The sequence below is a fragment of the Heloderma suspectum genome, chromosome 6 (genome assembly GCF_057233095.1).
Source record: "Heloderma suspectum isolate Gila_16-S chromosome 6, 16-S_ref, whole genome shotgun sequence".
Taxonomy (NCBI): domain Eukaryota; kingdom Metazoa; phylum Chordata; class Lepidosauria; order Squamata; family Helodermatidae; genus Heloderma; species Heloderma suspectum.
Window position 1 is genome coordinate 68,942,117 of NC_139463.1, and position 14,937 is coordinate 68,957,053.

The 14,937-nt window shown below is 47.8% G+C and overlaps 1 protein-coding gene across 1 annotated transcript in view; it reads left to right on the forward strand.

The window, feature by feature from the left end:
- The first annotated feature begins 775 nt into the window (after positions 1-775).
- The window catches only part of TBX21 (T-box transcription factor 21), a 64,501-nt gene continuing 50,339 nt past the window's right edge, over positions 776-14,937 (forward strand). Inside the window, exon 1 of the mRNA XM_084808262.1 lies at positions 776-1,567. Coding sequence (XP_084664388.1) covers positions 957-1,567 — 611 coding nt within the window. The 5' untranslated portion in view covers positions 776-956. The remainder of the gene's footprint in view (positions 1,568-14,937) is intronic.

A 14,937-nucleotide genomic window follows, 5' to 3' on the forward strand; every position in this document is an offset into this window, starting at 1 on the left:
ATAACATCTGAACAAGGTTACAGGAAGATAGCATGTCAGGATGAAGACCTCTACCTACCCATTTCCCTGGACACGTTAGTCTTTTAAGTGCAGGGATTTTAATGTCACTGGGTTGGTTGGTTTTCTTTTTAATGGGGGAACGTTCAGCCTGAAGTGGTACAGTCCGGATACAGAGAGAACCAGGTCTGTTGTAGTCCAAACCAGAGCAAAAGCAGGATTTGCACCTTTAAGTGGAAACAAACAAACAAATAAACAACAACAGCTGGAGAGGACGCTGTCTTAATTCATCCGAGCAGCTTGCAGAGGCAGAGCAAAAGGGGGGGGGGGCGTGTCTTGCAAACTCTAGCCGGCCAATGGAAGAGAAGCCGACGCGAGAGCTGTTCTTTTAATAGGAGACAGGTCGAGAGAGCACTTTTCGGAGGCGCTGAGGATGGCGCGGCCGAGTAGCAACGACGAGTACCGTGCAGGGAAACCCGCGCAGATCCTTTGGGAAAGTAGGGACGAAATCCGGCGTTAGCAGCTGCGATCTCTCCGGACCCATCAGCTGCCACAGCCAACCGGATCTTTAAACGTAAACAACAACGACAGCAACCGCGCAGCAAACAAACAGACTTGGAAGAACTTCTGCCGAGGTTTCCTCCATAACCATGCCGGGGAAAGCTCGGCTTCTCGGAAGAGCGGCGAGTGAAACTGACTAAGCGCCCTGCGCGAAGGACCGAGGTTAAGCAGGCAGGCGGCTGTTGAAATTGACCAGGCAGGGCTGGTGGAGGGGGACGAGGGGGCGCGCCCGGGGGGTGTCCCCCTTTTGCAGTCCCGATGAGCCTCTGAGGGCTCCAGCCTCTCCTCCGGACTTTCGCCTTCCTCCCCCCGCTTTCCCACCCCGCCTCGGCTTTGCCTCCAACTCCCTCCTGCTCCCCCCCCCCCGGCTCCGAACACCTCCCTCTCGCCTTTCTTCAATGGGCGCTTTGGATTCAATCACCGGAGGAGCCACCAATCCCACCGCCGCTGCCCTCACCATGCTGAACGGGGCAGAGAGCCAAAGTTTCGCCAAGGAGCCGCCAGACCTCCAGGGAGCGACGACCAAAGACGCGGCCGAGGCGAAGCCCGGCGTCCACCAGGAGCGGTTCTACTTCCCCGAGCCGCCCATGCAGGAGGGCGGCTGCAACTTGGGGCTGACCTACGGCGGACCGATGGTGCAGGGGGGGTTTGGGCTGAGCAGCCCGGCGCCGTCGGGCAGGTTTCTGGGGCCGGCCGTGAGCAGCTGCGCGTCTTCCTACCGGCCGCCGCCGCCCGTCCCCGCGCCCCCCTCGGCCGGCCCTCCGGGGAATCCCGGCTACTCGCTGCCAGCCGGCGAGCTCTACCCGAGCGCCGGGGAGCTGTACCCCAGCGCGCCCGGCGGAGAAGGCTGCTACTCGGCCGCCGTCCAGCACGTGTTCCCGCGGGGGCCCCTCTACTCGGTGCCGGGCTACCAGGTCTCCGGGAAGATCCAGGTGGTCCTCAACAACTACCCCCTCTGGGCCAAGTTCCACAAGCACCAGACGGAAATGATCATCACCAAGCAGGGCAGGTGAGCCGGGCCGAGGCGCGCGTCGGCGGAGAAGTCCCCCGGGCGCGCACCCGCGCGGGGCCGGCTGCTGGGGCGGAGGGGCCGGCGGCGTGCGGGCAGTGTGCGTGGGGAGAGGAATCCAGGACGAGGAGAGGGAAGGAGCAGCGGGATCGTGGCCCAGGAGACTTTCGGTCTGGCCCGGACGAAGCCCGCCGGGAAGAGGAGGCTGGAGAGTTGGCTAGGAAAGGCAGGGAATCTCCCCTCGAGGGCACCCTGGGTAAAATCCAACGTCGATCCTACGTAGAGTAGATCTACTGACACGAATAGAGCCTAAATTAGTCGTGACTAACTTCAGCCCCCTTCATTTTAATGCGGTCTACTCTAAGTAGGACTTCTGTTGGATTTTACCCCCTGGGTTTGCAAAGAGAAGAGGGGTCGCCGCCTGTTGTTTAGGAAGCTGTCTGGGGTTTCTGGTGGGCCACCTGTGGCCCTCCCGATGTTGTTGGCAGACAATTCCCATTGCCCTTGGCCATGCTGGCTGGGGCTGATGGGAGCTGGAGTCCGACAGCATCTGGGGAGGCACAGGTTCCCCACTCCGGCCCTGAAGTTTGTGCCCAGAGAGGGATGGGCACAGGCAGGGCAGGAGGAACTGCCAAGGAACTGGACCGGCCCTGCCATTTGGCAGAATGTGGTGCCTCTTCGGCTGGCTGATTTTGGGAGTCAAATAGATCATTGTTAAATTTCTTCTTCTTCTTCTCTTTTTGCTTCCAGGGAGGGGGAGAGGAGCTTGGGTTCTATGCACCTTGGCTGGGATGGGGCTGTGCGCGTGTGAATATCATTTGCAGTTCTGCCTTTGGCAGCAAATTAGCTTGGGTTGGCCCTTGCCAAGGGTGCACAAGTCGAAGCACATGGTTTAAGAGATGACCTTGCTTGGGGCATTCGGAAATGTTGCTCCTCATCTTGAGTCACCTGTTTCTGGAATAATACCAGCGCCTGCCTCTGTGTGCGAGCCTTTAGATCTGACTCTCACATGCCCTACCCTGGAGCCCCTTCTTCCTAACCCTGGATGTCTGGGAAGCCTGTGCTTCTCGGCAGTGCAACAAGGTGCTCTGCACATGCTCAGAGGTCCTATCTCTGTTTTCTCCTCCTCCACCACCACCACCACCACCACCACCCATCCCAGGGCTGAGGTGCAATACTGAAAATTCTGCAGCTCAGCCTTGGGGACTCTGGCTCTAAGGCAGTCTTGGGTTGTGAAGGTTATGGAGTTAAAGAGGGCCTTGTCTTATAACACTGAGTCTGCTTCCCTGCATAAGAAGTTAGAGCAGAGAAAATAAAAAGCAGGAGGTTTCCAAGGATGTGTCTGGGCTACCAGGGTAGATTCATGTTTGGGAGGAGGCTGATGCTCTAGAGAAGTGACTGAGGTATGACAGTGTACGACTCTTGGTTGGATGTTGGCCCTTAAAACAAATGGTGCAAGCAGAAGGGGAGGTTCTAACTGGATCAGAATTTGGCTCTCAGCGAATTGAGTATGGTTGTCTCTTCATAGTGAAGGCCTTTTTCTTTTCTTTTTCCTGTTTACAAAGGTCTCTCTGTCTCTCTCTCTGTCTCTCTCTCTGTCTGTCTCTCTCTCTCTCTCTCATACACACACACACACACACCACCACCACCACCACCAAAACCTCCCCTCTTAAAACTAATGTAAAAGCTACATTACTTGGAATGTCTATTCAGTGTAGTGTGTGTTTTAAATGGTGTGCTTCCACTTTCTATCTTTGTAAGAGGGGTGCAACTTTGTATCAGTTTAACCAGTAAATTAACCAATTAATGCTTTAGTTTTTTGATCTGACAGGTTAAGTTCTAATGACAGGTTTGTCCTTCCGCTTTCTGATCACCTTTACACAAATTTAAAGGGCGGGGGAGCTTTAACTGATTAATAAGTGGAGGCCCATTTTAATGGGTGTGGCTAAGAGTCAGGCACTTTTTGTTTATGCATTTCTCCATGAGGCTATTTTGGTTCTGGTGTGTTACTGTAAGAGGGAATTAAAAAGAAAATATGAAATATGGGCTCATGCAGAAAATACTAAATATGGCCTTACCTTCTAACAATAAGTAGCAGCTTCTGTTACTTCAACTGTGTGTTATCTTACACTTTTTCAATATCTGAAAAGGCCTTTTAAAAAAAACAAAGGATGTCTTGGTAATATGGAAACCCACTGATTGCAAGCAACTGAGGCCGCAACCCTAAAGCGGAAGTAAGCCCCATTAAACTGAATAGGACTTATTTCTGAGTAGAAATATATAGGATTGTACTGTAAATGAGCTAAAAGGCAGATTAATCAATTAAAAATGTTTTAATGGGTCGGCAGCCCTGCTGTCATTGCACTGAAGATTCACATGTTCGGACGAGATGTTGTTGTTGTTACTTACGAAACACTCTAGGTCTGTGTTCTCCCGGGCCACTTGCTTGTCCACACAGCTGTGTGTGTGTGTGTGTGTGTGTGTGTGCACGCACGCATGTGTGCATGTGGAGAACAAATTTTACCTATCAAATTGGCATGTATGAGTCACTAAGCCCTATTAAAGGCATTCTTGTTGTGGAGCACCTGAGATTAGGCATAGCATTGTGAATACGGAGACATTGTGGTCCAGGGCATAGTCTGAAGGCACATGAGGCAGCCACCTTTCTGAAGCTAAGCAGGTCTGGGTCTGGTCAGTGCTTGGAGGGGAGGCCACCTGGGAACCGCATGTAGCCACCTTGAGTTCCATGATGGAAGACAGGTGGGATATAAATGTAATAAGTAAATTAGAGACTAATAAACATATTATGCACAAAGCAGAGAAGTAACACTATAATACGTTTCTTATACCTTGAAAACACTTTTTCTTTACAAGTGCAGTCTCTATTAAAATTTGGCAGTTACTCATCCCGACCTAATCAGTTTTTTTTTTAAAGAAGTAGTAGGTTATGCATAGTTTTGCAGTTATTTATCCTTTATTTGTTTTAAGTTATTTTGACTTTTGTATCCTGCCCTTCCTCCAAATGGCTCAGAGCAGATGATATAGCTTACAGACATTTCAAGGAACTTTAAATAGGATGGAAAGAGCTGGTATGTGAGGAGACAGGACTGGCCCGGGGTCAAACTCACCGAATCCTAGTTTACAGCTCTAGTTGTTCCATTTCCCCACTTGGCATGAAATGTGCCACGGTGACTCTGTCTTACGGTGTTTGTGGGCACCTATTTGTCAGTGCAAGAGAGTTGTTTTAAAACTTGGCTGTGCATGCTACTAGCCAATGCTGTCCCTATGGCAGAGCCAGCAAAAGCAAAATTGAATGTCATGTGTGAATACACCCCCTGGCTTTTCAGATGGGGACAGAACAGGGATTTTAAAAATGTCTCTCATGGGCTGCCTTGTTTTTACACAGAAGAAGGGAATATACATCTTTTAAACAAAGAAAATGACTGTGCTTGTGATAATTTTATCTACAGTCGCTCTGTTATGGAGAGACAGAACTGCATTTGTGCGAGAGCTCAGCCTTGGCATCTTGTTTTAAACGAGTCAGCCCTTAATCTTGGAATGTATGGAGTAAAAATAAAGTGTCCCTGAGCAAGTACAGAGGGTCTTTCTTTCACCACTGAGTAACTACAGAGAGTTCCCACATATCAGGGATAGTGGAAAGCCCTCCGAGATGAGAGTGTGGAGTATCTAGAATTTCTCGCAGCTCAGCATCCCTTTTTCTAGAAATTACGCATTGAACATATTAGCACATGCTAATATGCGTGCGCGCGCACACACACACACACCTCTCTCCTTTCCACATATCTCCCCCAGGCTGTTCACTGTCAGGTCAGCAAATCGTTTTTATTAACCATCATCAGCACCTCCGCCTCTTCTCCCCACCCCCACTTTTATTTTCCACCTTTCTCTATTCATTTCTGCTCAAGTTCCTGTGGATACTGGGTAAGGTGATGAGGCATTTTTTTCATTCTAGCTGGAAATCCCCAGGCACCAGCAATACAGTACAGGAGACTCCTCCATGCACATATCACCCGAGGAGTTGTCCCCCCACAGTCACAATCTTGCCAAGGTTTGGGGGGCAGGGTGGGGAACAGAGTAGAAGAGCTTTACATCCCACCCTTTCCTTTGTACTACCCCCCACCACCATCACCACACACACACACCGCTTCTTGTGCAAGGGCTTGGTTTGAGTTCTGTGTCAGTCAGTCATGGTTAGAAGAAAAGAATTGAATGGATGCAAAGCTTCATCCACAGGCAAGGTCCCCGGTAGATGACAGTAAATGATATGGGTCACAGCCACACAGGCTGCAGCTGAACCCCAAATCCTTTCTTCCTCTTTGGGCTCCTTCACACTGAGGTTTTATTCTGGTACTGAGATTGCTTCTTCACAGAAGTTTGCTGGCTCTTTACATGCCACAGCGATCATCCAAGGCGTCTCCTGCACCAAATGCCCTTTGTTCCGTTTTTAAATAAATCGCAGATCATGAGCGATCAAATTACCCTGGTGTGTTCCGCTTGAGTTCCCTCCATGAAAAGAGGAAAAGCACCAAGAAGAGGAGCGAGATCAAGGAAAGTTAATGGAAGGCTCAGATACGGGGAGAAGGAGGGGGAAAGGGGTAGGGAAAAGGAAGCGCGTGAAAAAGGGAGTCGTGAACCTGCGTTCAAATGGAAGCAGAAAGCCCCATTTTAAATGCAGGATTTTAGGCTGGTGTAGAGGTGCCCTTTCAGCCTCCTGCATACCAGGCCTTTTAAGGTCACGCTCCCTGCAAAGCCATGTTCCCAGCCCTGGACATGTTCACACGGCTCCTTAATTCAAGTTCAGCAGATAGGTAACAGCGGGCTCCACGTCTGCCTCTTGTTCTAACCGAGGGCTAGCTCTCGCCTCACATTTTGTACCGGGATGGTACAAATTACATATATAGAATACCAAATACAGATGTCAAGACTGACAGGCACATATGAAGGGGCCAGTCCTACCGTTGGGCAGAGTGAGGTGGTCCTGTCAGGCAGCTGATTTCCAGGTGTTGAGAAAGGGCACCCCATCGTTAATGGGGCGCAAGCCAATGCATGTTCAGACAAAAAAAAGCCCTACAACTCCCAGCATACCCCAGCCAGCCATGCTGGCTGGGAATGCTGGAAGCTATGGGACTTTTTTTCTGTCTAAGCATGCATAGGATTGTGCCCTTAATTTATTATTCTTGTATTTTAACGGCCAGGGGGAGGAAAGAGGGCACTCGTGGGATTTTCTTCCTGAGGTGCCAAAATAAACTGACTGGCCTTGGGTACTGTGTAGCTTGACTTGTTGAGGGGCAGGGGGATGCCATTTGCTGCCCTGCCTCAGGCAACAAAACAGCTGTGGTCGGCTCTGTGTAAAAGTCTCTTTATGGAAATACTCAGAACTGCGGGTGTCATCCTTTCTGAGTTATTGCTTCTTGAGTGGCATGCACCAAGATTGAGATATGTGCTTCCTTGATGGAAGGTGCATGCATTTTGCACCTACCTGCGTACAGAAGGTGGTATTATTATTATTATTATTATTATTATTATTATTTAATATAAAATTGTACTTTATGGAGTAACATGCACAAAAAAGATTAGGTCCCTGCCCCAAGGAGCTTGCAATCTGAGACCTCTTCCAACGGACATGCTAAACCTGGGCTATACCATTTCAGACTGTGGGTGGGGACTCACATGATCAATGCTCTTCCATACAAACCAGAAATGTCCTGCATATGGAAAACTAGCATATCAAGGTGAAGAGCTCTAGTCTGGCCTTCTCCCTGATATGCTAGTTTTCTATGTTGGGGGCATGTTTTGTAGTGGGGAGCATTCCATTATGTGAGCACCCACCTGCAGTCTGAAGTGGTATAGCCCAGATAAGGTTTACACCTCAGTGAGGGGCTGAAACGCCTGATGGCCTTTTTCTTACCTTTTCCCTTCTGCTTTTAGGCAATCTGGATCAGGGTGGCAGCACTGGGAAAGGTGTTTCTCTCTCCCCACCCCTCCACCCATTTTCCTGGCTGCTGTTTGTTCATTCAGATCTCCCTCTTCCTTCTCAATTATTTCCCTTTGAGTGACCAGGTGCCCTACTTTATGGAGGACCATCCTCTATTTGAAGGTGTCCTCTGTTTGCAGGGCTGCCCAGTCCACGTCAATTTAAGGGTAAAGAACCGCCAGGAGGGAGAGCAGGCTGCAGGGGGCCTTGAAGCTGCCAGTTCACAGCAAGCCCCTGGCCAGCAGACTGAGCAGATGCAAGGGTCACCTGGCCAGAGTCTTCCCCACTACGTTGAGATGCATTGTATTTCTCTTTAATTTATAGAACATTTTTCTAAATTTGCATGTACACATATAAATTAGCATGTGCATGTTTTCTGCAGATCTCTGTCCTTTTCTGTCCTCTTTTTTGATGATGCGTAAGTGGCAACCCTAACTGCCCTAGTCCCTAAAAAGGGGGGAGGGACTGTCAGGAGATGCAATCACATGATCTCTCATGTCACCTGTAGTTTTAGCCCTTAGACGTAAGGTTCAATGGTGGCAGTGACAATGGGGAGATTGGCGGGGGGGAGGCGGGGAGAAGAGAAGCTAAAGGGAGCTATGAATATTCATTTATTTATTACCTTTCTACTCTACCAATAACTAATGTTTTCTGGGCGGATTACAATATGTGCAAATGTAGGTTAATTTCATTGGGGGAGACAGGGCCAGCCCTGCCATTAGGCAGAGTGAGGCAGCTGCCTCAGGCAGCAGTTGCTGGGGGACGGGGAACAGCAGCAAGATGTTGGAGGACAAGATTGCCCCCTAAGCTAGTCTGCTGCCCTCAGTTGCGGTGGAAGATACTGTCCCCGCACCAATGTCGGACTAAGGTTCAACTATCTGTCCAGTTGGCTTTTTTTACATGGAATTGGGGGTGGAGGGAGACACAATCTTGTCTTTTGCCACAGGCAGGAAAACGTCTTTGGCCAGCCTGAATGTTACTCTAGTACAGGGGTAGGCAACCTGGTGCCCTTCAGAAGTTTTGAACTACAACTCCCACAAATCCCTTTCTATTGGCCATGCTGACTTGGGCTGATGGGAGTTGTAGTCTAAAACATCTGGAGGGCACCAGGTTGCCTAACCCTGCCCAAGTAGTTGCTGAAGTCCCTGTCAGGGTTTCATCTCTCCACAATGCACAGAAGGTTGCTGGGAGGAGGACCAGCCTAAGACATTTTGCTGCCTGCAGCTCAGCAACGAATGGCCTCGATCCACGGAGTCAAGAGTGCATAGTACCCAAGGCCTGTCAAGTTATTTTGGCACCTGAGGCAGGAAATCCCGTAAGCGCCTCCCCCCCCCCCTACCGAAACAGTAAAAATACAGCAATAATAAGTTAAATAACTAACAGTTGACTGACTTTTGTGACTTTCCAAACTGGCTGCTTCGGGCCTTACTCTGCTTAATGGTAGAGCTGGCCCTAGAAAGTGTGGGATTTCCTCCTATGACTCCAGTCAATGTGATGCTCTTTGTGGGGTGGTAGTGGTATAAGAGGGGGACATCTCTTCCACAGGGTGTGTGCGTGTGAGTGAGAGAGTAAGAGTGTAAAGGAAGAGAAAACCACAAAAGTAAGACACTCCCTCAAATACTGTCCCCCTTCAAACACAACTTTTTGCTTACTTGGAAGATAGTGATGGGGAAGGTGGGGGAAATATGGTGCTTAAGGGTGTGATCCGATGCATGTTTAGACAGGAAGAAGGCCTACAACTCCCAGCATTCCCCAGCCACCACAGCAGGCTGGGGAATTCTTGGAGTTGTAGGACTTTTTTTCTGTCTAAGCACGCATAGGATTGCACCCTAAATCATCATCCTATTATTCGCTTTACATATTTCCATTTCTTACCTGCCTTTGTCCAAAACATAGTCCCAAGGCTGTGATTACAAATGAACACGTCAACACATTTTTGCCCTAGAGCCAAGCTGACCTTTTCTGTTTGTTGGGTTCGGGGGTGGGGGGGCTCTGAAGACTACTCGGGAACTTCAGTGAGTCCAAAATACTGCAGTGAGGTTATTGAATGGGACCTGTGGGTTCGGTGGCAGCTTCACTGGCTGCCAGACCATTCCCAAGCACAATTCAAAGTGCTGATGCTTACATTTAAAGCCCTACATAGCTTAGGACCCGAGTACCTTCTTCCATGTGAACCTGCTCGTATAGTAAAACAGCCTTCTGACTCTGAGAACGTTTTCCGGTTGTCTCATCCCTCAGAGGTTAAGCGAGTGGTAACCTTAGAAGCTGCAGTTTCAGCTGTGGCCCCTGCCTTTGAAATGCCCTCACCAGTGAGGCTTGCATGGACCACACTCTGATATCTTTTGAGGGACAGGAAAAAAGGCCCTTTTATTTCCCTAGTCCTTTTATACTCCTGGCCACTGTGTGTTGCTTTTTTCATGTCTGCTGCATTGTTGTTATACAGCTATTAATTTGATTTTACTGTTTTATATTTCTGAATTTTTATTAGCCATCTGAGAGGACTTGTGCTGAAGAGAGGGATTTTTTTTTTTTTAATGGACACACTGTATTTCCTGTGAGGTTTTGGGGGTGGCAATTAATCTCTACTGAGGCTTGGCTCAAATGAAAGTTCAGAAAGGGCTTATTTTGAGTGTGACATGCCATCTTAGACCATGAAAAATAATAAAGAAAATGCCTCTGCACATGTGTAGAGTACATTTTCTCTCACTAGTAAATAACTACTGCTAGTCCCATCCCTACAAATTTTGGGTTAGAAGGCAGGCTCCCAGATCAGAGTGTGTGGCTTTCATGGCAAGTTTAAGCCCCAGCATGTTCTAGAGAAATTATCTGCTAGGCAAACTTCAGTCACCCAACACTCTTCATGAGGATAATGATTAGGGGCGCAATGTTTAGTCAGTTGATCAGTTAAATTCATCAGTATCATTTTCCCCCTAAATAAAATAGGATCCCTGATAAATTGGGCAGCATATGCGTGCGTGCGTGCGTGCGTGCATGTATATGTGTGTGTGTGTGTATATATATATATATATATATATATATATATTACAAGCACTTTACAAACAACAACCCTGCAAGCAACAGGTGCCATCTTAGAAGAAGCATTCCTTTTCATTGTCGGAAATGCCTCTGCTGAGATGGCACCAGCTGTGACACACGCGTGAATAATCTTAGCAATGAAATATGCTTTTTTCTTGCAAACAATTGCTTCATACACAAATATATGCAGATTGTATCAATTAATTCATCGATCAATTAAAACCTGTATGAATAGAAGACTATGTGAACTGGCAACTAATAAATATAAATAATGAAGTAATTAATCAACTAAGATTAATTACAATTGTAAATACAACTGTCCGTTACAATTGCCAGCTCTTCTGTGTCTGCACAAATAGCAGAATGTTGCCTCTCAAATTTGTGAAGTCATTTTTCGAAATACATAAATTTGTGGTGGGCGGCGGGCAGCAGTAATAACAGTTCTGAAAGTTTTTCATTTCTGATTTCTGAAAGTAATATCTTGGGGAGGGCAAGGAAATTTGAAGAAATGAAACTCATTGGTAAAGGATTCCGTTGTTAAACATCGTACAGTTTGCATTTCCATTCATGAGTCCCTTCTGAGACATCATGCCACATTCCTTTTCAGATTTAAGAATGAGTTCCTTCCATTTTGCCCTCCCCCTTTCCCCCCATCTATGGCTTTATCTTTCCTCATTGCCAACTTGGCAGAAATTACCTGGATGGGAGGTGGCAGGATGTGGGTTTGGTGGAAGAGACAACTCAAGAGACAGGAGATGGGTGGGCTACTCAGCATTAGTAGTAGCTAATGATATCGGCACACATATAAGGAAGGCCCAGTTGACACATCCAGCAAAATCAATTGAGAAAACTTTTCCTGCATGGTCCCACTTCTTGCTGCAGGTGGGTGGGTGAGTGGTTTGCCTGTTTGAATATTCTACTATTAACTCCCCCCCGCTATATATAGAAAACTAGCATCTCGGGGAGAAGGGTTCATCCTTGCCTTCTTTCTAATGTGGTGCTTTTCTAAGTGCAGGGGTAGTTTCTTCCCCACCCCACCCTCAAGTGGGAGAATGCAACCCCTCACTTGCAGCTAGATATGGGACGGTTCAGGAAAAGCATTACCACTTCGGAATTTGATCTTGGAATTTTTTTGGGGGGAAACAAAACAAAAGTTTAAAGCTTCAAGCTGTTGCAGTAGAGGCACAAAATATGAGAACAGGAGGGCATAATTCATATCAGGAAATTCCTCTGTGCAAGCCCCATTGAAATGAATGGGGGATTGTGCAAAAGCAGCGTCCAGCCACTCCCCCAAAGGGAAAGGAACAAAATCTTAATTTTTCTTTCTCTTTCGGTCAAACGTGGATCTCATGAAAAGTTGTAATCAACAATGCCCCCCACCCCAAATCTCTGTGTTGCAAGATTACAAGGTGAAAGATCCATAGCCAGAAAGCTTGGGGCAGTGGTAGTGAGGTAGCAGGACCAGGAGGCTCGAGGAATTGGCAGTATGCCTTCACCTACAACCTCTGTTTTACGTGGTTTCAGATTGGTTGCTTGATGATGAACTGGAGGTGTTGAGATGATTCCAGAAAAAACAGAGCCCTCTTTGGCTGGTCTGTCCTGATATGGCGATGGGAAAGAAGCCATATGTGCATCCAGCACATGGAATCATGAATGTTAGAGTCAGACAGGTCATCTAGTCCACCCCCTGGAATTCTGCCATCAGTACCATGTGGCTATGTGGAGGCCAGTGTGAACAGCCACACGCCTTGAATGTCTGGGCCAGGTGCTCGAAACATACATAAAAACAACCAGATAGCTAGGTCAGGGCTCCTCTACCTTTACTTGCTATAAAGAAAAAAATATTTCTCACTCCTGCAGACCCTTTTATGTGTCTTCACACCTGCCAGTATTCTCTCTCCTACTATGAAAGAGGCCAGAGCCCTGGTTTGCTTGTAGGGTGGCCAGTAACACATTGCCAACAAAGAAGAAATGGATCACCAGAGGGTGCAGAGTCACATAAAATTTGCATAAGCTAATTTATATGTATGGTTGCAAATGTAGAAATAGCTGCTATAACTGAAATAGAAATACAATACATCCCACCATGCTGGGGAAACACTATGACCAGGAGACCACCTGTGTGCCCTGCCTGCTCAGTCCGCAGTCCAGGTGTTAACTGGATGATGGTCAGCTTCCAGGCCCCTGGCTGCTCTCCCTTCTTCTGAAACCACACTAGGATAGTGGATAGTCCTTCAAATAGTAAAGCGTGCTTGCATGGTCTCCAATGATTTCAGAGGAAGCTGGTGGCTCTGATGTCAGTGGGGCGGTGAATCTGCTCCAGGTTTCAGTCAGACCCAGTTAGAACTTGGGGGGCGCAAGCCTATGGGGATAGGCGGCCGCCTCCGAACTCAGAGGTGACTGCCTATCCAATGCAAGGAGAGCGGAGCATGGAGGGGATCTTCGCCTCCATGCTCTGGTCCCCCTGCATTTGCGGCTAGACGGCTGATTTTGGCTGTGTCGCTGCAGCGCTTCAGAGCGGGGCTGGGGGGGAGGCCGGATGATGCGTCAGAAGTGTCGTACAGGCCCTTCTGAGGTCCCTGCCCCTGGGAACGCCCCCTTTCCCCTGCTTCACCAAGCTCTTACGAGTGCCGAGCCCAGGACGATCCGGGACTACGAGGCGGCGGGGGAGGGAGCAGGGAGGTGGTTTTCTGGGAACTGACCTTGGAGTACAGGCTCTGAGGTCGGCTCCTGAAAACTGAATAATCCTACGGCCATCCAGCTGCTGTCTAGCAGCCATAGGTTAGCTCCTTTAGAATTCTGACTGGTTCTGACTGAAATTCGAAGTGGATTCACCGCCCCACTGACATTGGAGCTGCCAGCCTCTGCTGCATGTTTTTCTTCATCCATTCAAGTTCATGTAGTTTGTCCATCAACAAAGAAGCATTTTCTACATTGAGTTGCAATCCTGTGCACACAGTTACTTGTGTGTGACCCCAGCTGAACTCTGGGAATTACTTTAGGTTAGGAGGTTACAAAGGATCAAGTTGTGCAATGTCTGTCTGTCTGTCTCTCTTTCCTTTTTATCTTGTCTTTCTTTCCCCTCCTGCTTTGTGTCTCCACTGCAATTTGCGATTGTTGGTTTTTCTGCTCTTTTGCGTTGTCTTTTTTCTTTCTCTTTCTCTCTTTTCATGGCTACAGGATGTAGTGATCATCGGTAGCTGGCTTAAAAAAAAAAGAATTAGTGAAATTCATGGATATATCTATATCTATTAGCCATGATCACTGAATGGATCCTCTATTGTGACTATATCCCGATTGCTGGGGCAAACACCAGACAGGCCTCACAGGCAGCTTCTGAGCTTCCCAGAGGCATCTTGCTGGCCACTGTTGGAAACTAGATAGATTTTTGGTGAGATCCTTCAAGGCAGGGCTGACATCCCATTACGTTATTTGTAATGCTCCTTTTGTGTTCGTTCTTATAGCTTCCTTCTCTCTCTCTCTCTGTCTAAATCGGGGATACTTAGAATCATAGATTTCGAAGGGACCTTAAAGATAATCTAATCCAACATACAGTACTTTTTACACAAGATAGAACCCCATTCTTACGCACAAAATGCACACAGTATTTATGAATGATGGACATGGGTATAACTGGCAAAATACATGTGAAATGGCCTACAGTTTCTTTCATTTCTCTCATGCACACACACACACTTTCTTTCTACTTCTTTGTTTCTTTCTCACACTTTTTATAGGGCGGTCTCTTGATATTCTCTCTCTCTCTCTCTCTCTCTCTCTCTCTCTCACACACACACACACACACACACACACACACTTTTTCTCTCATCCTCCCTTGCTCTCCTTTCTCTCAGGCACCAGACAGAGATTGTCACTTTGATGCTGTAACCAACCCGCTCCTAATGTGTTGAAAGTCTAAATGCATTAAAGCTGCTTCATTTCCTGCCCACCCTTCAAGGGTTTGCAATCAGAGAAAAAGACCCCCCACCCCACCCCTCTGCCTCGCGCTCCGGGTGTTTCAGCAACACACCACCATCAGGGAAAAGAAAAGAAAGAAAATAGATACCAACACAGAGGATTGTATTCTGAAGCAACAGTAACAAAATGTCCACAACGAAGTGTTAAAATGAAACTTTGCTTGCACTGCTCCAAACTTTTAATCTTCCTTTTCTGGGGCTTCCACTCTGCCTGCCTACAAATGGGTTGACTTCCTTGGGGGACAGCTTCATGTCCGACAAGGTGGTACTATGTTGCTTCTATGCTTTTACTGTTTAGTGCCTGATAAGGTTGCCTTTAAACAAACAAACAAACAAACAAACAAAGCACCCTTGCAGCTCGC